Genomic DNA, 25,876 nt, shown 5'->3' with positions numbered 1-25,876 from the left:
CTAGTACTTTTACTTGATGGAGGAAAAAAAAAAAAAAGAATGCAATAAAGTAAATTACTTCTCACCTCACTAGCATACGCACTGCCCTCTGTGAAGAAGGTGGGTCTGTTTTCAGGCCCATAGTAACAGGCCTGGAATCACTGTGAAGAAAGTGAAATCCTTCATGCTGGACTAGATTTGATTTGGTCTCCTTGGGGTTTTTACACATGTGGGTTAGAGGAAGATGGGGATTTCTGAGGCAGATTGTTAGCCAAAACCATATTCCCTGAGAGCTGAGAGTAGAGCAAAGCACCCTCACAGAGCAGGGAGAGTGAGGTGTCCAATCCATGCCCACTGTGGAAAGAGAACGGGCTCAGAAGGCAGAAAACCTGGCTTTGCTTTGGGCCCTGTCACCAACCTCTCTGAGTTATGGGATTTTTAAAAACTTAAAATAAAGGGGCATTAATGGTACCTGCCCTATCTATAGTACAGGTTATTGTGAGATACCAATTAGATATTATATGTAAAAGAGCTTCGTAAACAGTAGAGTACTTTTCAAAATTAAAGTATTATGATCAACAGCCACTTCTTTCACCAGGTGTCCGTAGGATTGGGTTTAAACAGCATTAAAGAAAAACCCACACAACCTAAAAAACTAAGACACTGCGTCAGATCCTCTTGTTACTACACTCAAATTTCTTTTTTAGCCACAGTGGAAGAAATCGATCCTTTGGGAATGCAAGTTAGGAGGGAACTGCCGAGCTCTCATTCTGGGGCGAGTCTCGCTCCTTTGGCTTCTGGTAGAGGGAGGCTCTGTGCTGAAAACTTGACCCTGGTCTAATTATATCATTTGGCTGGGGCAGCAAAGCTGGTTGGCATTCGTCCCGTCCGTCTAGTTGATTAATATAACTGGGGATCAGGACATTTGAAGTCAGAATGCCATATTTAACAAGGTTATTACAGTTCAAGATCTCTCTCCTAAGGCAGCATGTGCTCTGTTGAAAATATGACAGAAAATAACACAGCAGACGTTATCAGCACTGCCATTTCCTTTCATGTTTCCTTCCTTTAATCCCTTAGATTAAGCGATACGCCTAATTTTTGGCTGTGTGCACATACAAATCCAAAGTAACCAAAGAAAAGTTATTGGAAAATACCGTCAGCACACTTTGAACTTAAGCCTTATGTAATTTTGACTAATGTACAAAGTGAACTACTTTTTTAAAAAAGTCCACAACATAGCTTCTTTGGTATTTAAAATTTGTTTCCCATTATTTTAAATGAAGGTATAAAATTGCATAAGTCTTAAGCTTGATGATTTCTTAGTATGTATATATGGGGGGTGCCAAAAAATGTATACAAGTGGACACTTTGGTCAATGTTGCTCAAGCAGTAGTTTGCTGTAATCAGAAATGTCTGGACGCTGATGGTAACCACTTTGAGCACCTCTAGTAATTGCAGAAGTCAAATGTGACTTGTATTCATCTTTTGTTATTGGTATGCATACGTTGAGTACTATAATTCTAATAATGTTTTCCTTTCTTAAAATGTGTATCCGTTTTTTTGGTGCCCTCTGTATTTATATACACACTACCCAGGTGAAGGTGTACAGTTTCCAGCACCCCAGAGAATTCCCTCCCATTCCTTACCAGTCACTATCCACTGCTGGCCATGCATCCAGCCTTATGACTTCTGTCACCATAGATTAGCTCTGCTTGTCATTGAATTTCATATAAATGGAATCATAAAGTATGTATTCCTTTTTGGCCTGGCTTCTTTTGCTCAAAATAATGTTTTCAGATTCATATCCACTTTGATGTATATTAATAGCTTGTTTCTTTTAATTGCTGAGGAATAGTCCATTGTATATATGTACCCAGATTGATTTATACATTTTTCTGTTGTTAGACATTTGGGTTGTTTTCGTTTTTTGGCAATTATAAATAAACATTCTATGACCATTCTTGTACACATTCTTTCTGTGAACATATGCATTCATATCTCTTAGGTATATGTCTAAGAATACAGAGGCTAGTGTGTGTTTAACTTTAGTAGAAACTGTCAAACAAATGTCCAAAGCAATTGTACCATTTTAGACTCCCACCACACTGTATAACTTTTAATTTGGCAGAATACATAAAATTGTGTTGCTGAAAGAGTAAGTTTTTAAAATAATGGTTTTCATGAACAATAACAATTGAATGGGATGCCTTATAGCAACATAAATGTCAGATAAATTTGAAAAATGTAGTTAATCAGTAATTTCTGATTGCTTCACAAAGAGGAAGAGATAAAACTAAACAAAGATAAAAATTCCGAAATATTAAAAGTAGTATCACATTTTATCAGTCCTAGGCCATTCCATTCTCCTACTCCACACACATTTTAACATCTCTAAAATTAGTAAGCATCTTACAGCCAACGACAATTTACATGAGATATAATATGATATATGAAGAGCTTGTGTTAGTCAACAGTAATATCTCAGACAAATCAGAGGCATGGGTATTGAAACTAAGTGCTATGTTTATAGTTGATTATAAGATGAGAAAGGTGTTTAAAATGGTACTACTTCACGGTCTCGAAGGAACACTAATGTACATCCTGCTCGGGAGGTGTAAATCGTTACCACCTTTCAGGAAAGCAGTTGGATAAAACTTAGCAAAAGACTTTAAAATCTCTTTTGACCCAGTAAGTTCACTTTTAGGAATGCACCCTAAGAGAAAAATATAGAAAAAAATATATGAACAATTAAGGTCATGATTTTATAATGATGAAAACTGGAAGCAATTTAAATGCTGAACGACAGGAGAGCAGTGAAACTCCAATAACGGACTGTTATGCAACCACTAAAATATTTTAAAATAATTTCTAATGTTAGGAAAATGCTTATTTTTTAATATTAAATGAGAAAGTAGAATAAAAATTGTGTTAATGGCTTGACTCTATGATGCTTAACAATATACATGGTATATATTTAATAATATACCCTGTATAACAATATATATACACGTGCATTATAAAAATTAAACATATCAATAATGGCTATTTCTGAGTGGTAAGATTATTTTTGTTTACTTCTTTCTCTACTTTTCTCTATTTTCAAAATTCCATAATTAGCAATGAAACCTTGAAGGTTATTTCAAAAATCATGCTTATATACAAACAGCTATAAACAGAATGGCCAATAATTTAACTTGCATAGTATGAGCAGGAAAGAGTAAGTCAAACCTTATGAAAAACAGCCAACATTTATCACTCTTTTCAAAAAAAGGAACTTGGAAAAGAAAAATTGTTCGTAATCAAGCATATGTCATAGGCACATAGGGTAAAGCCAGGACAGACCATTTCTGCCTGTGTAGAAAGCACTCCTTTGTTTTTCATGTCAAGAGTTACAGGATTCATATTCAGAATCCTGATCACATTACAGCATTCTGTAAACTTTTTTCACTCATAAAGAGGTTGGAATTTTCTCTCCACATAGACATTCAGTTCATTTTTACTCATCTTATTATAAAATCAGACTGGTCCCTGGAGTTAAAAATCTTAAGGGGCTAGTGTCTATTTTTGGTGCTTTTAGTATAACTTGATTGTGATGTTTTGAGTTTTCCTATGTTAAAATGATGTCCATTATGACATCAGGTCATAATTCTTCTTTATGTCATGTTGTTTATTATAATATGATCGTGTCATGTCTGGCAAGGAGAGTGAATGAGACCCCCGCCCCCAAAGGGCAGTTCACAGATGAATATCAGGGTCCAACTGTGATGTTGCCTTGTGTTGTCATGAAAGGATCCAAGACATGGATCACACATCACAATTTCAGGACAGGCAGGGGAGGTTATGGATTGCTTATGTGGGTTTGGTTGGAAGCATCCAATGAGAACAAGGAAACTCCCTAGGACACACTGACCAAAACAGCCTTCCAGGGAGGCCCATTGGACTCTAGCCACTGTTAGTAAGGCACTTGGGTTACTACTGTGCTCTTACCTGCGTCAGCTCAGTAAATCTCATTAATTTGATTTTAACAAGGCTGAGCCTTGGCAGGAGACTCACTCGAGAACTCTTAGTCTGGAAAGTCTGTTTCTTCAGAAAGCTTTACAGATGGATCTCTCTACTGTTTGCCCAATGTACTTTATATTACCACGTTTCCCTGAAAATAAGACCTACCCGGACAATCAGCTCTAATGCGTCTTTTGAAGCTAAAATTAATATAAGATCCAGTCTTATTTTACTATTATATAAGACTGGGTCTTTAATATAATACAATATAATATAATATAATATAATATAATATAATATAATATAATATAATATAATATAATATAATATAATATAATGTAATACCAGGTCTTATATTAAATTTTGCTCCAAAAGATGCATTAGAGCTGATTGTCCGGCTAGGTCTTATTGTCAGGGAAACATGGTAGATGTCTCCCAGATCTATTTCTTTGGTAGAGGAAAATGTCACCTGTCTTTGGGGACAGGAGTTAATGGATTCTAGGATTTGAAGAGTCAATTAATAATTAGGTCCATGTTAAATATATTGTCAGTCACATCAACTGACAAAGAAAAGTAGCTGGCTGTCTGACTGGTTAGATGGACGGGGATGAGTTACGAGTGTCTTGTCAATTGTAGACACGTAGTATATAACAGACCTTCAAAGAATCCATTGAAACTTGTAGACCAAATTTGGGCTTTGATTCAACAGCCCTCAAAAAATTCCTTTTCCAAATCTCCAGGTCTACCACTTTTGGGTTCTAGCTGACTCAGATATTGAAATGTCATTAGAAATTCCATTGCCAGTTAAAGTATATATGACCCCAGCTTGCACCTACAAGCTTCATTTGTCCTTTCGCTATTAATTTGTACTGCACTTTTAACAGTAACACTAACTCTGTTTTTGATTTTCAGTCTAGCATAGTACTGTGTTTAAATCTCCGTTTCATCTCTTTCAACATGAATGCTATTAGCCATGTTCTGATCTTTGTAAAAATGTAGACTTAACTTTGAAAGAAAAAAAAGGAAACCGTAAGACATATTCTATGTCCTGAATTACTAACGAGAGTTCTTAAATTGATACAATTAAAATTTAACCTCATTCTTAAAACAGAGAGAAGGGAAAGAGGAAGGGTAGCATGGCATTTACACATAGACTCAAACAACTATTTATCCAAAAGAATTGTGCCTAAATGACCCAGTTATGGGGGTGTTCTTGGGCTGTATAACTCAAAAGAAAGTCTTTAAAAGATAAGCCAAAGTTGGTCCTCAACAGTTTTCAGTGAGAAAGAAAATCCGTTTCAATGCTTGAAATCTGTTTCTTCTATTATAGTTTTTGAGCAATAGTGTGCTAGCTGCTGGATTTTTTCTGTTGTTTAGAATCTGAATGGAAAGATATGAGCATGTTCTAAAAACAAACAAATACAGATGTATCTATCAGTCACCAACTGATACAGGCAGCCATTTTCAATTATTCCAAATGCTGATTCATGCTGAGTTTTCCTCCTGAATCTCTCCTGAACATGCTTGGATGTCCTTCTCTCTACATCCCCAGTGTCAGCACTCCTATTCAGGCCTCCAGCACTTCCTACATTGACTTTGCAATAGTCTTGAAGAAAGAGTAAAAGTAGGGAATATATCAAATGGAGTCACTTGAACTGAGATGCTAGATTTATTAATATTATGAAGGTTGCAGCATGAGGAAAGACTCTCTTCCTGTTCTAACTAGCCTGGGAACTTAAACTTTTTTGAACTTTCCAGTCTTGCGTCAATGCCTGGATATACATCTGGGCCTGCAGATAACTTAACACTCTAATTACCCCCTGAATGACTCATGTATCCAGGCCCCCTGATTACGCCCTGATGGACACACATATGCATATATTCGCCTGACATTCATTATCCAGACCACTGACCGTGACCAGACCTCCTGGCACCCACCTCCCAGACCATGTGGCATTCATCATCCAGACCGACTAACACGTCACTGATAAGCATCCTGGAGCAATCCAGTAGGGCAATGAACACAGGACTGGTAATTCTCAAGCATGTACTTTTTACTATAAGAGCTTTTAACTTTTCTTTGTTCTTTGGAACACTATTTGGGTTTCTGCTTGAATCAGTGTTTCCCGATTAGCTATTCCTTTTGATCTCAAATAAATGCTTGTAGCCGTTCACTTCGGTCCTTTATTTTTAGGTAACAGTCTCTTCACTGGTCTCTCTGACTCCAGTCAGATCCCTTCAAGCCACGGTCCACCTGGTGCCAACATGCTGTGCATGTAGCACGAGCGGAGCCCCTCAGCAGGTCCCCCAGCGCCTGGCTACAATCCAGACTCCTCAGCTGGGCACTGAGGTCCTCAATGATCTGGGCCAGCCTGCTGCTCCACCTTTGCCCCGACACACGCATTACACATTGACAATTCCAGGTTACCATCAGTTATTTTCACTTGGAATACGCTTCTTAGCTCTGACTGACTGGAAAACTCTTTTAGTACAACGTGAGGGAAAACAATTAGGCAATTTGAATTCCTCGCCTTAGGAAAAAAAAGGAAATAATTCAAAATATGAACTGAGGGCTACGCACAAAGCTATTTACTCCAGCCTTATTTATAATAGCAAGAAAAGTGTGTGTGTTGGGGGGCAACTTAAATGTTCAAAAATAATCAAATAAATTATGGCATATGGGATATTATATGTCCATTCAAAATGATGTTGACAAAGTTTTAAAGACATGGAAAACGTTTATTCTAGAAAGGACTTCAGGTGACTTAGGAGATGCAGCTATCCAAAAAGATGCCATAAAACCAAAAAAAAGAAAGAAAAATAAGAAGGGAAACATAAAATAGAGTCAGGGATGAGGCTACAAAAATACATTTGGCTATGAATGGGCCATAAATTTGGCTCCTAGCTTTCTATCAACAAACAGAAAAAAAATCTGGACAGTATCACCATTCAGTATCCACGATATAAAAACATTCACTTGCTTGGGAGAAATGCAGTTATTCTGTACATGAACTGCTCTGGCGAGTCCCCATGGGGAAGACTACAAAACTCCTAACAAGAGATACAACGGCAGGTTCCCTAAGGTTGCCTCTTACAATAATCCTGGATAAAATGATGGCAATTACACTAGCCAACTCAGTTCTCTTGTAAGAAGCTAATAGGTAATAAGGCACATTTTTAGTTTTCTGTGACTCTGCCTTGTTACAGAAGTACAATTTAGAGAAACATATACCGGGGTGACAAAAAAATATATATAAGAGGACATTTTGGTCAACATTGCTCAAGCAGTAGTTTGCCATAATCAGAAGTGTCTGGATGCTGATGGGAACCATTTTGAGCACCTCTTGTAATTGAGGAAGTCAAACGTGACTTGTATTCATTCATCTTTTGTTATTGGTATATAGTGAGTGTTACAATTTTAATAGTTTTTTCCTTAAAATGTGTATACATTTTTGGGGCACCCTTTGTATTTCAATTAATCTCTCCAAATAACGTTTTGGTGATACTTCTGATACACTTAATGAATTTAAAGTTGTACTCACTGAAAAAGTACCTGGAATCAGGCTAGTCTAGCTGGATAATTAAAAATAGACTTATCAGAATGAATAATTAAGGGGCAGGCGGAGAAGCAGAGAGCTTGTGAGAAGGCTACTGCAGAAAGACAGGAAAGAACAGTGGTGCTGATGACGTAGTGATGGTAACAGGGACAGATAGTTTTAAAAACGACAAGAGTAACATCCATTAGTATCGTAATACTAGTAATAATGGTAAATGTAAATATGTAGAATTGTCACTATTTGTTAGGTTTTCCATTGAATATATAAAAACCAATTTCTAGTTAGCCAATTTAAATGAGATTCTTGAATCAAAACCTAAGTTCCTCCAAAGACATTTTCTTGTTAATAAAAGTCAAGCCCAAATTAAAAACAAAACACACAAAGCTGGCACCTTTTCCTAGATTCTAGAAGTTTTGGGGGCGGGGACTGTCACATTCTCTTCTTCTTGGTAAAAAAGATCAAAGGGAACGGAATCTACCTTGGGCTTCCTATTCATTCCTGATCATATTCTGGCTACTGATCCCTTCATGATCAGGCATAAAATATTTTAAAGAGTTTATTAATTTAATTAAAATAGCACTAGTAAAACTGAGAATTGGTTCCAAGGATCACAGATCTGTTGTTAAAGAAAAGTTGTACTTAAAGCTGGTAGGTATGTATGTGTACAACTTAACCATGACTACAAATAAGGAAGGAAAGTAATTTATTAGTTCATCCTACTGTTTTTCCCCAAAAATAAGACTTAGTTTGATCATCAGCTCTAATGCATCTTTTGGAGCAAAAATTAATATAAGACCTGGTCTTATTTTAATATAATATAAAACCACATCTTATATGATATAAGACTGGGTCATATAATATAATTGTAATATTATAATAATATATAATATAATGTAATATAATATAATATAATATATATTAGAAGACCCGGTCTAATATAATATAATATAATATAATATAATATAATATAATATAATACTGGGTCCTATATTAATTTTTGCTCTAAAAGACACATTAGATCTGATGGTCTGGCGAGGTCTTATTTTCAGGGAAACACCGTAACTTGTACAAGAGTTTCCAAAAGAGACAAACAAGAGAACTGAAAATATGGTGGGACGAGAGCATCCCTGGGCAATATGGAAAGACACCCTACACAGCAGCAATAGAGCAGAGACGTACCCACTGTGTCAGGAGTTAGGAGGCCACAGAAAAGACTATGAAAGAAGGAAGAGAATAAACTGGAACATTTTTTGAAACAGTTTTTACTCCAAGGAGATGCAAAGAATTCTGAGGATGAGTCAGCCTAGAAATAATGGAAAGAGAGTCTCTATGAAGTTCATAGGCGCAGAGGCTTGATAATACCCCAGAGGAAATTATCTAGCAAAAAAGCAAATGCCAGTGCATTGGTTTGATAACATCCATTAGTGCAAACTGTCTGGCAGAAACCAGCAAAGGGCATAAACATATCTTGGTTTTAAAGTCAGCATGGAAAAAACTGTACGAGCTCTTCAAAGAGATATGTGTGGCGTCTAAGATCAAACAGTAATTAGCTATGACCTGTGTTTGGTAATGCTCAATGCATTTGTTATTTAAAGCAGGGCCCACAATAAGGAAATAAAAGCAGATGGACAATAATGAGTTTGAAGCAAAAGGAATCAAGGAATGAGCTGAGAACCTAATAATGATGTAAAAAGGAAGGGCTTGAGGCCAAACTGAGCTGGCCTGGGGCAAGGGCCAGTATAAGTAACACCAAATTCCTAAAGTGCGGTTTGTTTGTTTGTTTGTGGTAAATATTCAAATCCAATTTTTTTTCTTGGTGAATATTTCCAAAACATTATACTGTGAAAGGAGATCTGGAATAATATACCATGACAGTGTAAACTCTGCTAAAGCAATATAATTTGTCGTTATTAAAAATTGAAATCAGCCAAATGTTCCCCAACAGGGGCACGGTACATTAAACTGTGGTACGTCTCTGGCTGGGATATTACGCAGCCTCTAGCAGCTGCGTGTAGAAACATGGGATATACTCATGACAGAGCTCTAAATGAACAAGCTGTTTTGCACTGTATGAACTATGGGGCTGAAGTCATGCTGTATAGAGTTTTAAAACAGATTTTCTTACATTTGGAAAGTTCTTTGGATTCTCAGGAAAAAGTTGCTATTTAATTTTAATTTGTTTTGGATATATATTTTTTTATTAGTAGCAGCCTCACAGGGCTCTATACAATCTCCAGGTAGCAAAATAATGGAAAGCACTTTCTTTGCTTATAACTGTCAGGCTTTAGGAAACCCTTAATGAAATCTGCACAGATGAAAGGCTGAGAGGCTCTTTTGGTTCATATGCTGCCATTCTTTGCCAGTGTTTCTAAAAGTCACCAAGTAAACACCAAGTGTAAGGTCTACAGAGAGAATTTATGCATAGTACCCTCATATGAAGGAAACTACCAAGTATTTAGGTGCCAGGTTTACGATTTTGTCTAAGAGATAGTCCAGCATCTACAAACCAAGGAAAGCGAATCCCACTGGGAGGCCGGGGCTGGGACACCAGAGCGCAGTTTCCTCAAGCCTGGTTTCCTAATGACCCATTATCCTAAAAGCATTTCAAGTACAATCCGTTCCCCTTGGGAGTTTCTGCATTTATTTAAGTATCCTGTTTTTGTTTTTTGTCACTTCTTTGTCATTTTGGGATTATTAAACCAATTCCTCTAAAGACATATTTTATTTCTCTTATAATTCTAATAAAGAGTTCTCAGAGACGCATTGTTGTATGAATGAATGGATTGTTTTGTATCTTTGTGTGTCTTCCATCTATGTGTATTTTTTCTACTTTATTTGCTTAAATACGCTAAGGATTTTTAAAGCCAATCTTTCTAAGTGAAGACCATTTCTTCAAGGCAGAATTTTAATTTTTATTTTTAGGACACTCGCACAGATGCAAGGACACTAAATAAAAATGGTTTTTTAATTACAGGAGGATAGCATTTAGACAATTCTAAAATAATTTAGTTGAAGTATTTAAATTAATTTTAACTGTGTAAAAATAATTCAGACACCTTAACAATAAATTTCAATTAGGACGAGGGATGAGGGTTATGTGAAAATCACCTGGGGAGATTACACACTGGCACCTTCTCCTAGATTCTAGAAGTTTTGGGGGAGGGACTGTCACATTCTGTTCCTATTAGTAAACACAAACAAACAAACAAACAAACAAAAAACAAGGGAAATGGAGTCTGCTGTTGGCTTCCTGCTCATTCCTGACCATATTCTGGTTGTGGATCCTTCATGATCATCCATAAAATACTTTGAAAGAGTTCATTCATTGAATTAAAATAGCACTTGTGAAAATCAAGCACTGATTCTGAATATCACAGATCTGTTGTTCAAGAAAACTGGTGCAGGGAACCATGTCATCACACTGTTATCATGAGATTCTAGTTCACAGCAGTAGACTTCCTTTGGTGCAAAAGGGGTGAGATAAATACTTCTAATTTCACGAGACACAATGTTCTCAAGGGGAAAGGTTACACAAAAAGAACGACACAGGAACACAGAAACACGTGGGCAGATGGGCCGAGCCGGTCTGAGGCCGAGGCCAGCATGACCCAGTGCAAAGCAGGCAGCCTAGTGACTCACCGGCAGGGTAAGATCCGGACGATATCGCTGGGCTTGTATCCTTCGATACAAACCGCACAGTTGTCAAAATCGGACTCTGTTTCCTGCAACCGAGAAAGCACAGATGAGCTTACTTTCGTAGTTCTAGCTCTTGTGTCCCACACCCAACCAACATGTCAAAGGAGGGTGTGCCTGGAGCCAGGGTTTAGCTGTGTTAGGGCCAATTTTCTTAATGATTTACTGTATATTGGCTTAGTTTCTATTCCTTCCAACCTCCACTTTTTGTTTCTGGGTTCTACTGCAGGCGCTTTTGTAAGGAAACAATTTTTTAATGACTTATTATTAATAATGCTATTTATTATAACTAGAGGTGATATATCAAATACTCGAGGATGAGAAATATTATGTAGGGAGAATTGTCTGAATGATATTTAATTTACCCATTCCTTGGGAATCTAAGGTATACAACTCTAAAATAGTGGTTCTAACATTTTTTTCAAGTACATAAATTTCCTTTAATTCCCCATAAAATATTACTTATGTAATAGTCTTTGTTCTTTTATTATTCTCTGTTTGAAGGGGAAAAGTAAGGGGAAAAATACTTTAAATTTAGTAGTGATTTTAAAAGAATTTTAGCTTATTAAGCTCAGTAGCATTTTTATATAGTTGAAAAACAGCAGCCCATAATTAATGAGACAAATCAATTATCCAGACTAGAGACAACACCCGGTACACACTGCATCCCTTACAATGTCCCAGGAGCCCCAAATCCATGTCTGCAGTCCACTGTTCTAAAATGTCTCCTGGGGAGCAGTGGACCTCCCCGCTTTTGTGTCCCTCCTCAAGATCTCTTTCTGCTTTTGGCTTTACGTCATCCTTCTACAGCAAGGGAAGCTGTTGTCATGCCTCTGAGGTTCTAGATACCAGGTTTCAGAGGCCTGAGATATGCTTCCTGCATTTACTGTAGACTTAAGTGGAGGGTATCATTCAGCACATGACACTGTCTTCCATCCAAGGATTCATGGGAAAACTCTCGCAAGTCATTAATACCAGACACAATCATTTTATTTTTATCTTGTGGGACACTGGAATCAGGATATTAGATACTGTTTGAAAATTGAACATTGCTTCCTTCTTTGCATTGGCTGATAGGAAGCCCCACCATAAATTTGGGACCCATTTCTGTTATACATTTCAGATGACGTACTAATTTCATCCTGGCTTCATCTGTTTTTTTGTTTTTCGTTTTTCTACACTTCCTTTTTAATTTCTCATACTTTCTATCCCACTACTTTGCTGTCCTATTGTATGCATTTTATAAACTTCTTTAAATCATATTTTAACGACGGGTATAATGACAGATGCTTCTTTGAGAACTATTAGCATGCATTCCCCCTTTCCCAGCTTTCTCGCTCTCCTGGCCTGGCTGCCCGCAAAGCCAGGAGCTCCTTTGAATAGCTCCTCACCCAAAAGAAAAGCGGCTGTTACCTTGTCACCCTTCTTGATGGTTCTGACCTGGAGCTTGCTGATTGCTTTCTTTGCTGCATCTCCCAGTCGGCGCTGAAAAACAAAAAGCTGCTTGTTAGTAATAAAGACCTAGAATTCTTGACTCTGTGTCTGATGACACTTCATACACCAGGGCAGCTATCTCTGCAATCATGCACAAGAGGCATGAGTATTAATGATGATGGCTGGAAGACAGGGGCTGCTGATGGGTGTGCAAAGGGACTGCAGGAATTGAGGTCTATTAGAGAGCTCTTCCAGCCTAATTAGAGAAAATCTTCATGCCTACTATTAAGCAAGTGGCAGATGACGTGGAAAGATCCTACTCCCCGTGACTTTAGTGCAGGTTACATCTCCACAGACTAGCAAACAAAACCAAACCAAACCCAAAAACCAAAAAACAAACAAACAAAAAAACAACGTAGTAATGTGCCACTGTCATCACTTACTTTGTGAAATGGAGATAGTTAATCTGGAATAGCTGGAATAAATCGCTCTTCTTTTTCACAATCAGGGTTTATTTACTGCTTGTGTATTCCTTTCAGTTTGGAATTTTAAGGAATTTCTTTTGCTTATGTAGACTCAATCTAGGTTTATATTTGGTCTATACTATCCTATCTCGTCACATTCTTGCATACCAATTTTGCCTCCTTTGTGTATGTTTAAGTGTGAGTGGCAATATAGGAAAGTGCAGAAAACATACATGTTCAGTTTAATAAATAATTAAAAAGCAAACCCCTGGGTAATTATCATCACCCACATGAAGAAATATTATATTATCCACTATTTCTCAAAATAAAGTAACCTTTCTAATGAGTGCTGCAAAAATGCAATGATAGAGCAATAAGGAAGAGTGAGAGACAGAGAGGGGGGAAAGAATTAAGGTTTAATCTGTCAAGGAAAAAAAGGGTTTGCTTCTGTGCTTGTGAGTTTTCCACATGTTATGTCACCTTCCTCGGTACTCATATGTGTACTATTTGTATCCATGTGTATTTGCAGCATTAAAATGTATTTGAAGTATTAAGATAAATGGCACAAACATAAAATATAATAAGCATTTATTTGCTTTCACTAATTTTGTGCCTTTTGGAAATAACATTCAAGCTTCTTTCTTTTTGTTAAAATAGTGGACTTACTAGTGAACAGTTAATATATCCTAGGTACCATGCTTAAAGCATTATGTGCAGTATCACCTTTATCCTTACAACAACTCTATGAGAAAAATACTATCTCATAGAATGAACTGAGACTTTTTATAGAGCGTGAGTGACTTGCTTTAATATCATAGAGTTAGTGAAAGGTCAGTCAGAATCTGAATAAAATTAAGTCTGACTTTAAAGCCAAAGTCAAACTACCATTCTCATTATTCACCAAACCATCACCCAATCGACCAACCAGCCTAAGTTAGCCAACCAACCAACATCTGCCCAATCAGAGAACCAACTAACCAACCAGCCCACCAACCAACATTTGGCTAACCAGGTACCCAACCACTATCTAGCCAGCTAACAAGCCATCCAGCTAACCAATCAATCAGCTAACCCGCCAATCAACATCTGGCCAGCCAGCAAAGAAGTCAACCAGCCATTCAGCCAACCAACTCACAAAACTGCTGGCCAACCAATCAAAATCTATTAAGTGCCTATCATGAGGCACTTCCCTTAACACACAGCAGTTACAGTAAATAAGTAGAAAAGGAGATGTTCTTGTTAATTTACTTTTCTCTTTGATATTTCATTTTTAGTTTCTAAAATAAGTACTGGCATTTTTAACAGAAGAGTAAGCTTTGGCTGTTTCCTAAAAGGAGACTTACATACATTTGAGATTTATGCAGAAATCCATGGGTAGCTAGCAAACTAAGGTAGTAGAAAAATTAGGAAAAGTCTGTAATGATACGTAAATGCCAAGGGGAATAGTGAGAAGAAAAGAACTGAGGTAAAACTAAACAGGACGAAACTCTCTTTCCTCTCCTCTTCCTCTGTTATTATCCTGAGGTCTCCCTCAACTCAAGCCACTTTTGGGGGAGCCCTTTCTAGGAGAGAAGATCCCTGTAGTCTAAACCATCACAGCATCGTCTTGTCCATCTGCTTCATAGCACGGTTACAACATTTGCAATTTGCTATTTTTAAGATCAATGCCCGTTACTTTTCTCTCATGTAAGCTCCCTGAGGACAGCACTATGTGATGTTTCCTTCCCATTAATATAAATAGAGCTGCCTTCAGTAATTGACACTGGATCATTCAGCACATATACTGGATCACTGAGTTTGTCTCAGGCACAGCTCTGGGTTTTGAAAAAAAATGATAGTGAGAGAACACACACACAAATTCCTGCTCTCTGTAACTTACTATCTAGTGGAAACTCTATAAATGGTTTATGAGTGAATGCAATCTTAAACCAATAGATTTGTTTTAAAAGCATGGACAACAATCTGACAAATTTAGCTAGTTAATGGGAAAATATGTGGACAAATCACAAGTAATACATGAGGTTAGGTAAGAAAAGCTATGTTCCCGACTTTGACAAAATCAGCCTGTGTCAACTAAGAGCTGCTTTTCATTGAAGAAGCCAGCAGCAAGAATGAAAAATAATTGAAAGGCATGGAGAAGGGGCTACTAGTTATGGGGAGGGAATACAATAAACCTGCAGAATATTATATTCAGAATAAGAAATCTAGACCTAAGACAAACAAATGTTGATTGTTTTAATTTGAAGTTAGGAACACAGATATTTCTGCAATTGTGTTTAATTGGTATATATAATAGATGGCCCCAATTCCATCACTCAAATTGTTTTTTAGTTTCAAAAGCTAAGCAGAACAATTAAGTAGCAAAGATTATTTTCAAACAATGATCATAAATTATACTCAAGGGAAGACCCATGTTTTGTTTTGTTTTTTAAAGGAGGTGAACCAGAATAATGCTTTCAAAATTTAATTTCATTTAAAATAATTCTTTAGCAAATGAAATATGCTTCTTCAATGGGAGCATGGCAAGTAAATTCAAAGACGACTTTCTAGCTTGGCCATGTGTCAAACTTTACTTTTGGCTATATCTGAATAAACATGGGGTGGTTTTTTTTAAAAAAAATCCCTTTCTCTCTTCCAGAAAAAAAAGCTCCCCCCTTTTCCCCATGCCCCTTTAAAGGAAAATGCAAGCTGCCTTTATTTAAAAAGAAAAAAAATGTGTCTCTTCAGGAAATGAAAAGTAACCAGACATTAAGGTACCAGGGATTATGGCTAAAAGCAGAGTTAATGATTAGGGAATCAGAAAGAGAAATTCCATTACTGGCATTCTGGTAACCGAGGGCTGAGAGGTTAAAGGAGCTCAGCAGAGGATAAAGGCATTTGGAAGATGGGCTTCTCCAATTAGCAGAACTAACAGATGGAGAAATTAGATAATTCACCTATACCTCTTTTGAAGAGGAAAATGATAGTGCATTGTGAGTGGCTGATAAAGGATAAGAAAGTCTGACCTTTCAGGGGTAGAGCAGACATTCTAGAGACCTGGAGAATACAGAAAAATGAGCTTCTGGGATGCATATGACAAGTCATGGGAACATGTGGAGCTAAATTTTTCAGTACAAGTCTAGATTAACAAAATAAGGAGATAAAGTTTTAAAAAATGACATTTGCATGTAGTCAGATTTTGTCAGTATATGCCCATCTCTATTTCTTTTTAAGTGACATGAAAATGAAACACTGAAATACTGACTTCTGAATAAAAAACTCTCATTTTCAACAATTTTCCAACTTGTTGGATTTCCAAAATGCAAACTAATGAGATGATAAGTAGAAACATAAATATTCTTAATGAAATGGCCCAAGTAAAACAGTTGTTGCTTTTGTAGTTGGTCTTTTCTATCTCTGGGTTTTTAACTGCACCAAGTATAATAATAAATGGAGGTGCTTTGTCCCACATTCCTGTTGCTGATTTTTTGGCCCTTCTCAAAGTGAGTCATTATGGAACTTGAATGGGAATCTAGGGATCAGAACCAGGAGTCCATCACAAAACACATCCTTTTCTGTATGGTTCTCAAAAATGCAGGGTAACACAATATAAATGGAAGATGTAATGTGATGTGAATGGCAGACCTAGGGACCACTTCGGATTTGTAGAGGCTTTTGTTTCAGGTGGGGGCTCCTTTCTCTTCTCCAGGGGGCTCCTACAGATTTTCTCTAACCCAACCAGATTCAAATCATACTTTTCACTAAAGATTGTCAGGATTTGGGCCGTTTCAGTAGTTAGATTTATCCATCAATCTGATCTAAACAGGTATAAGAAAGTATTTACCAAGGTTATTGTTTCCTTGACAATATTGAAGATATACTGCTTTATGGAAAATAAATACAGAATCATTTATTAAAAGAATGAAGTTCTACATAAATGCCAACAAGGAGGGTAAACAGTAACAGACTCCAATTCAACCCAAGACACATAAATTAGTGACCTTCTGAATATTTAAGAAACTAAGAAAAATAAGACACTTTCCTCTTGTCCCCTTCTGTGTTATAAACAGAAATGCAGTGGAAGTGATAAAAATACTAGGAACATAAAGCTGCCGAAACACAGCATCAAAGTCGAGTTTATGTTCTATCTCATTTGATTGGATAATTCTGTATCATATTTGTCCCTTTTTTCTGACAGCTATATTTTATAATCACGATTATCATCACCACCACCACCACCACCACCACCACCACCACCACCACCACCACCACTGGAAAAATAACAAAGTATTTTTATGTTCTAGGTGAAGGGAGGACACTGTAAATGTAAGCAGACTTGCCCGGAACCTCATGTGGCCACGGGTGATGCAGACACTTCCCTCACTCACTCTAATACATAATAACAATCCTTCCAGGCCTGGCTGAGGCAAGACTAATCTTTGCACTGTCAGTTCAGTCCGTTTCTATGATGTAGGTCACCAGTCCATACATCCAGCAAAATGGACAAAGGAATTAGGCTGACTATATTCTGACCGCCATGGTGACCTCCTCCTCGATGGACGACATAAAGCTGATTGTGCACACACGACGTGAGGAAAAACATCAGGGCTATTTTTTGTGGGAAGTGCTATTTGCTATTGAGGAGAAGGGAGTGGTTTGGAAGTTAGAAGATCCAGCTTTTAGTCCCATTTCTATCACTGCCTAACGGTGTGACTCTGGCCAAGTCACTTACACATTCTGTACTTCAGTTACCCTTTCTTAGTAAAATTAGTCATGTCACTTCCAGTTTTACCAGCTCACAATTTTCATGTACGCAGAACAGAACGGGGAGGGAAAGATCCCTTAAGATCTGGATTAAAAAACATGGATTCATGGCTAATGACACCACTGAATACTTCATGGATATAACACACATTTTGTCTTTCTGTCCCCTTGAGCACTCTGCACTTTCTCAACCAAGCAATGTCTGGCCAGCCAGCTAAGGTAAAATGTCATTTTGGTACTTGTTCTTTAGGACACAGAAGCATTTCTGTCTGCAGAGCCGACCCTTGGTGGCTGACACTTGGCATATTCTTTTCCCTTCCCTTTCTCTTTCCCTGTGAAGTTCAAGTTTGTTTTAAATCCCATTATTTCCCTTGTTCCAGCATCCCTTCAGGACCAATGGGTGAAAATGAAATCAAAGAGACAGGAGCCATGTACATGCAAATAATAGAAACAGGCATTCACAGGGACAGGCAACTCTTTCACGAAAACTTGATTGAATGTCATTACCAGGCCTCATATAAAACAACACAAAGCAGGTCTGGTTTCCCTGGATTAGCCTCAAAGACACTATTGTTTATGAAAAACAAAAAAGAACCAAACTTACTTAGTTGATCTGATCAGCCCATATTTGAAATACCTGCCACCTATTGAGAGTCCTGTGGTTTTCAGGACACAGACCCGGTCCTTGTGTCTGAGATGGGGTCCTAGGAAACATAAGACAATGTCCCAGAGCATCACCAGGAGGCAGGCTCACCTGCCATGGCAGGGATGCTGCTTGCTGGCTTTGCCATTCTGCAGGGTTTCTATAAACAAGCAGCCAAAGTGGCACATCTGGAAAATGAGGGACACATGGATCCCTAACCTCCTGGTTAAGAGGAGGACTGCCCATAATGCACATGGTGCTTGGGGTCAAGCGTCTGCCATGTACCTGGCTCCCCACCTCAAAGTTCAAGAAGAGGTCACTACAAGGGAGGTTGGTGGTTGGATAGAATGAAGAATTCTTGGCCTTCTCTGTGGAGCCCCCAGGGGTGGAGAATCTTAGACTAGACATTAGAAAGGAACTACCAACCAATCCTTACTTCTAAAGACAAAGAGGGCCAATATCCAAACAGTAGAATGTATTCAGTGCCACAGGTACATTTTTTTTTTTTTTTTTGGTAAGAGAAAACATCTCCATCCATAGCTGGTTTAATAAATATAACATATGCAGAAAATTAAATGTTACGCAGTCATTAGGAATGAGAAGGCAGCTTCAACTGAGTGCTGATATCAATTACTCTCCAAGATAAAGTGAGAAATAAAGGTACAGAGTTAAGTATGCTAGCATTTGTTTAAACACAACACACACACACACACACACACACAAATACACATGTTTGCAAGCACATAAAATATGTCTAGAAGAGAAAATTTTCCAGGGAGAAGACCTGAGTAACTAAGGGACAGACATGGGAAGGCAATTACTTTTCATTTTTATCATTTTATACTTTTGCATTTTATACCATGTGTATGTATTATATGTTCCAAAATTAATTGCTCCTTAAAATAGCTTTTGTTTTTTACCTTCTTTTTTTCCGTTCATAAGGAGGAAATCCTGGCTCTTCCCAAATTACGTTGCCACTATTAGCATAATCTCAGCTCACTTGCCCTTTGTCCCTTTATTATGTGCCTCAATAAATAATTGTCCAAAAAATCAGCAACAGGAATGTGGGCTAAATCACCTCCATTTCACAGAACAATACTAGGAAAACATCAAAATAAGTGTATTTGGAAAAGATCTGAAAAGCGATACAGCAAATATTAACAGTGTTTATCTTGAGTCGGGTACATGTAGTTTTGGTTTTGCCTTGGTATTTTCTTTGATTTCCAAAGTTAATACAATAACATATCTTACTTTTGTAATAATTTTTAAGTTTTTTTTTTTTTTTTTAACTTTTTGCTACTCACCTGGTTCCTGTCTCTGGCATTTGCATATCGAAACCTCTGGATATAATAAAAGACCAGCCATGCGAGGGAAATGATCATCAGGACGATGAAGGAGATGGACACAAACACAACTGACGTGCGGCTCACGTATTTCTGCAAGTTGCGCGTTCCAATGGTGATGTACATCGTCACCGTGATGTTTCTTTCGAGCAGGCTGACTATCTCCTTCCCTTTTGGCTCAGGAATCATTATAGCCACGATGTCTTCCACACCTGTTATGAGAGGGGCAAGGAAGGGCCGATAAGGGTAAGGGGGTAGGAGAGAGAGGGGGAGAAGCATAGTGAGATGTCTGGATAAAGTAACACAACCACCAAATAATGACACTACTTTTGACAATTCTTTGCCAGAGCTGATAGCCAGGTCTCATTCTAAGATCTAACAGCCAGAAATTGAGTCAAATTTTCTCTTTCTTTAGCTACCTTAGGATGCTGCCGTCTTTTCTGAGAAAAGAACCTAAAAGGAACTCATAATTTTGGTACCAGTGAGGTCGCGATCAAGCTACTGTCCAACTCTCTAAGACGTTGTTGACTCTGATCTTAAAGGTAGACCCTTCCCAGCTAGTCCAAGTTCACAGGCCTATGTTGCACTTCACAGACGCCCTCGGGAGGGGAAAAGGCACTCTGTACCCCATGGCACAAGGGGAAAGTGCCCAGTTTTATGCCATCTGTCTTTGAGCTCTCTTTCTATCCCGAAGATGCTCTGAATGCTTGATTACAGGTCTCTACTTATCACTTTCAGGGCAATTTTATCCTACAGGGAGGACCCAAAGCAACCCCAAATAGAGTTTCTTAACAGTAAGATATGCCAACATAAAATAATGGTCTCAGAACTATTTTCTGCTTTTTTTCCCCACCCAATTCAACGTAAACAGCTTGTGTATCCTCATACCAAGCTAGGGGAGATGGAGGCTGTACAGATACCTCCGGGATTGTCTCATCTCTGCCCCCTGTTAGTGCACAGTTGGAAGCAAGAGTGGCCACTTTCTTGTGTCTGAGTTATCTGGGGCATTGCCTCTGTTCTTCATTACACTGGGAGGCACAGCCTGTAGGTGAGGAGCGCTGGGGCCTCCATAAGGGGGTCTTTAGTTAAAGAGATGAGACCAGCTCCAAATGAACCAACTTGACATGTCACTGGACTGAGCTATGGACTAGAACATCAGTTTCACTCAGATAGGTTCTCAGTGATCACCCCAATTCAGAATTATGCCCGCAGAGCTCTTCACAGGCTCTACTTCCACATGGAAATATCCTATTACCTGGGGTGACTACAAATTACAGAGAACAAATTTGCAACTAGGATGTTGTAGCTTCGGGACAAAATTCAAGACCGCTATAGCGGCTTCAAGCCAGACTTATTCACATGCTGAGGTCAGCCAGCTGAATAGAGGTAGCAGATTGTATTTGCTGTGGGTGTTCCAAGTCTCTTAGAAGGTTCTTAGGGCTGACACTTGACCTTGATCTCTATGCAGGTTTTCAATCATAAGTTCCTTGATGGTATTTCACTTAGGCTGAATAGATGCTTTAATAGCTAACCACATACAAAAGTGTCTCTGTATGCTACATCAATTACATATTTTTAAAAATTCCAAAAATCTTTGCATTGGCCCAAGTGTAAATCACAAAGCCACACTGTGTTTAGATTTGGCTGTTATTTCTGGGAATTACTGAAAGTGATGGCTTGAATTTCAACTTTGCAGAATTTACTGACAATTTTGATGTTCCTTCTTTTTCTCTGTTTACTTTGGCTCATGGCTACATGTGGTCTGAGGTTTTGTGAGGGATTAAGGCTGCTGGCAGGTCTTGTCTCTACAGAAATATGATCTTCTTTGTATACTGGACTAAATCGGCCTGCGGAGGCTCGTCTCGGTGCTGTAACCATATTATAGATATTTAAGCAGTGGTAGAATCATAACTTTTCACTTAGTTTACACTCTTATTTATATATTTTTAAGCATGTCTATTCAAGGTTCTAGAATAAGACTTTTTTGAGAAGGGGCCCTTGCGGTTATTTATAAGACTATGCCTGCTCAGACTTTCACAAGTTTTACATTTTTTAGTAGTCAGATTTTAATAAAATATTCCTTTATGGCTTTTAGTTTCAACACTCTGCTTAGGAATCTCTTTTCCACCAGAGATGATAGAAATGCTCATCTAAAATTGCTTTTCGAAAACTTTTGGCTTTACTTTTTACATTTAAATCTTGAATGACCTACATGTGATTTAATAACACAACATATACAGTATTGAGCTTTTATGATGTAATAAGCAGAAAGGAGACAGAGAAGATGCAATTTATTTTTCCCCTAAATATTCAGATGTATTTGGGTCTACTTTTGGATTTAATTTTACCGTAAGGGTGACCTATCTTCTGTTGAACCTTCACCAGGCCGTTTTAGTTGTCTTGGCTTTTAACATACTGTGTTTCCCCAAAACTAAGACCTACCCCGAAAATAAGCCCCAGTTAAGATTGTCATCCAGATGGATGCATTTAGTACTTTATGACGATGTTCCAGAAGAAGATGACATGACTGTATTTGAATAAATGTAGATTGTTGCATGTGAAAAAATAAGACATCCCCTGAAAATACACCCTAATGCATCTTTTGGAGCAGAAATTAACATAAGACCCCGTCTTATTTTAGGGGAAACACGGTATTTACTATCTGGTAGCCTAACTCTTCCTTCACTAATTTCCCCCTTACAATTTTCTTATTATCTATTTATATTAAGAGACCATAATGCCTAATGGTAAAGGGTTGGGCTCTGGATCTGGACAGCCTATTTCAAAACCTAGCTCAGCATTTCAAAAATAGGCAACCAACTTTTGGATAGCCACAAAGTTCTCAATTACTCATCATCCATTTTGAGGAAACTGAGAAAACATTTCCTCTTCCTGTAGGGCAAAGTATAATTAACTATTTTAAACTTAAGTGCTTAGTTACACTACCTGTATCACTCATACCACTATTACGTCTTCCTGATACATGACATCCGCTTGGAGAGACTGGAAATGGCAGTGGGGCAGTTCTAGTCAACCTTACTTATCTTCAATATTCATAATGAATTTCTAGGGCTGATGATGGTAACAAAAGAGGAGATGGGATTCTGATACATTTCTCCATGCACTTTACACTATGTATTGTGCATGGTAAAAAGAGATGCGGAGGGTATGCATTTACCCCAATAGAAATCGTCATTAAGAACTTAGGTTCATAGGAGTATCCAAAAACGGTACAAAGTCAAATGGATTTGGATGAATTACCTGACCAGTCTGATCAATACAGAAAGTCCAGGGCAGAAAGCAACTGTAGGATCGAATCTGTTCAAAGGAAACATGTACACCAATGGGAGTTATCAGATAATTCCTTGATCTTTGCTTCGTTTTGGGACATGCAGCTAGTGTGTCAGGGACAAGCCAGCAGATTCTCCCCAGGTGCACTGTGGGAGGGAGGAGGGGGGAGGACCCAGGCTGAGGAGGGGGACAGAGTGCTGAAAGCCCAGCTGAGTGATCTCATTAAACGCTGCCCTAAGTATCTAACCTATGACACATGGGAGGCTCTGAGACCCAGGGAAGAGAAGTTAACCAATAGCATATATTGTATGAATGCAATCTACAAAGAGGCCTTGCTATTTGGGCAATTCAATGTTTCCTGTGACGCCTGGTCACTCTATTATCGATTGCCTCCTTTTGCAAAATTGTGTCAATTTACCATCAAGTTTCCTGAGTGATCACTGTTAGGGCATTATGGTATATTCTGGAAAAGCTCTTTAGCCCTGCCAGAGAACGTGTGACCATATGACCTGGCCGTCAGGCAAACAGCAGGGGCATCCTGTGTATTTAGTGCTTCCTTTTCCCAGGACCGTACTCAATTGCTGTTCTCTAATTGGGCATACGCAGATAAGTAAGGAATCAAAACAAAAGTTTGGAAAGCCAAAGAATGTTTAATAACCAGGAAAGCCTTTACTTATAAATGCAAAACCAGGTTGTTTAAACATTGCACTGATAGAATGTCTACGACACCAGCAGAGTGCTAGACATTTTACTGAGCCTAAAGCCCCCTTCCTCTCTGTGCAGTCGGGAGGGTGGTTACGTCCCTCCTGGGTATGAGCAAAAATCCTGTTTTAGTTCTCTGCATCCTCTCTCTCCTCTAATCTTTACTTTAGTCTCACTGATAGCCCTTTAGAATTTAGGTAATAATAAGACAAGGCTGCAGTTTTTATTTATAGATATGTTCTATTAATACACTTCATATCCACTGTTGTTTTACAGTAAGCTCCTGATGATCATGTAGTCTCATGTGAAATACGATAATGCATGTGAAATAATTTTAAAAACTGCCAAGTAGCATAAAAATACAAAGTATTACCATTTTATGTGTTAATTAAAAAATATTTTTAATAAACATAGGTGCCAACATCCTAAATAAAGCATCACAGATAGACTCCAACAAGACAGTAAAAAGCCTTTGTGACCAAGTGGGATTTATCCTAGGAAGGTGAGGGTGAATTAACGTTACAAAATATATTCATGTGTTTTAGTACATTAACAAACTAAAGGAATAAAATGTATGATTATCTTGTGTAGCTAGCTGTCCTCCAAAATCTGGTCTCATATTTCTACAGTATTAGTGTTTCCGCTGCGCACAAGCTATCCAGCAAAAAGTGTCAATCCTCAGACTCCCTTGCAGCTAGCTGTGGCTCTCTGATGAACATTTCACTATTGAGATGTGAGTAGAGATGATGTTGGCTCCTCTGGGGTCTTACCCATAAAGGACTGAGTATGTGCACCCTAGATCCTGTCTCCCCTTTTATTCTGACTTCAGAAAGAGAGATGTGGAACAGACAGCTTCTTAGAGAAGAAAGCTGTATGTTAAGGAGGGCACCCCTTCCTGATATTTACTAAGAATAATATAAGGAAATTCCCTTAATGTGATAAAGAGTAGCTTCAGAAATAGGACATTAAATGGAGGGAAAAAAACATTAGGAGTTTTTCAATTCAAATCATGAGTACACAAGGATGGTACAACATTTAAAGTAGAAGTCATATCGGGTGCAAAGAGACATAGAAAGTAGAGTGGTAAATCCTGGAAGAAGGAGTGCAAACAGTCATTATGTGGGAGATCGCATGACCACATAAAAAACCCAAGATAATTTAACTACTAAAATTAGAAGAATGTTTGGTAAAATACAAGATTCAAGATCAACATACAAAATCAAGCTTTCTATACACCAATAATACCTAACCAGGATATGTAATGAAAATAAATGCATATAGCAAATGACGTAAAATGCTTAAGAATAAACCTAATAAACACTGGCCCTATGTGAAGATTATATAATAATGTGTCTGTGAAAGACATCGAAAATTTCTGAAGAAGCAGATTTCATTTCAACCCAAGAATTATTTAGCATTATGTAGTTAGTTTCCAAACATATGTGATTTTTACAAAGTTACCCATTTATAATTATTATTTTGTGTTATTGCGTTATGGTCAAAGAACATAGCCTCTTGATACTGATCCTTAACCATCTAGTACATTTGGGGTGGGGGGGTATATGTTCCATTTGTATTCAGAAACATCCTTTGTTGGGTATACATATCTTATTAAGCTTATTAATTGTATTCAGATCTTCCATACCTGCTTATTTTTGTCTGCTTGCTCACCTGACGGGTGTGTTAAATGTTCATACAACTGTTGCTCTGTTTTCTCTCTGAAGTTCTGTCATCTGCTGATGGATCTTTTGAGTTTGCATAGTTAACTGCATGCATATTCACGATGGTTCTACCCGTTTACACTGTTGTAGATGTGGAGAGCGCTGATGTCCTCATAATTCTTGTTCTTTGGAAGTGATCTGCTCTTCCTCTTTGTATCCTTTTGGAGTTGTATTTGAAAATAGTCTTTCATGTCACTTAAATGTCACTATTCATGAGTTAGTTTGGTAGTAAGTATATGGACACTTTCAATCTGAGGTATTTCATTCTTTTCTTTAATTCTAAAATACTTGTCTTCATATTTAA

General features: G+C 37.8%; 1 protein-coding gene across 1 annotated transcript in view; it reads right to left on the bottom strand.

Moving 5' to 3' along the window:
- The window catches only part of RNF150 (ring finger protein 150), a 180,397-nt gene that overhangs the window by 52,106 nt on the left and 102,415 nt on the right, over positions 1-25,876 (bottom strand). Inside the window, exons 2-4 of the mRNA XM_019730798.2 lie at positions 19,820-20,070; positions 12,645-12,716; positions 11,178-11,260 (exon numbers count right to left, since the gene is read on the bottom strand). Coding sequence (XP_019586357.2) covers positions 11,178-11,260; positions 12,645-12,716; positions 19,820-20,070 — 406 coding nt within the window. The remainder of the gene's footprint in view (positions 1-11,177; positions 11,261-12,644; positions 12,717-19,819; positions 20,071-25,876) is intronic.

This window comes from Rhinolophus sinicus, linkage group LG07 (assembly GCF_036562045.2).
Source record: "Rhinolophus sinicus isolate RSC01 linkage group LG07, ASM3656204v1, whole genome shotgun sequence".
In the NCBI taxonomy this organism is placed as follows: Eukaryota; Metazoa; Chordata; class Mammalia; order Chiroptera; family Rhinolophidae; genus Rhinolophus; species Rhinolophus sinicus.
The sequence above is the reverse complement of the archived record's forward strand: the minus strand, read 5'-3'. Positions and strand labels throughout refer to the sequence as shown.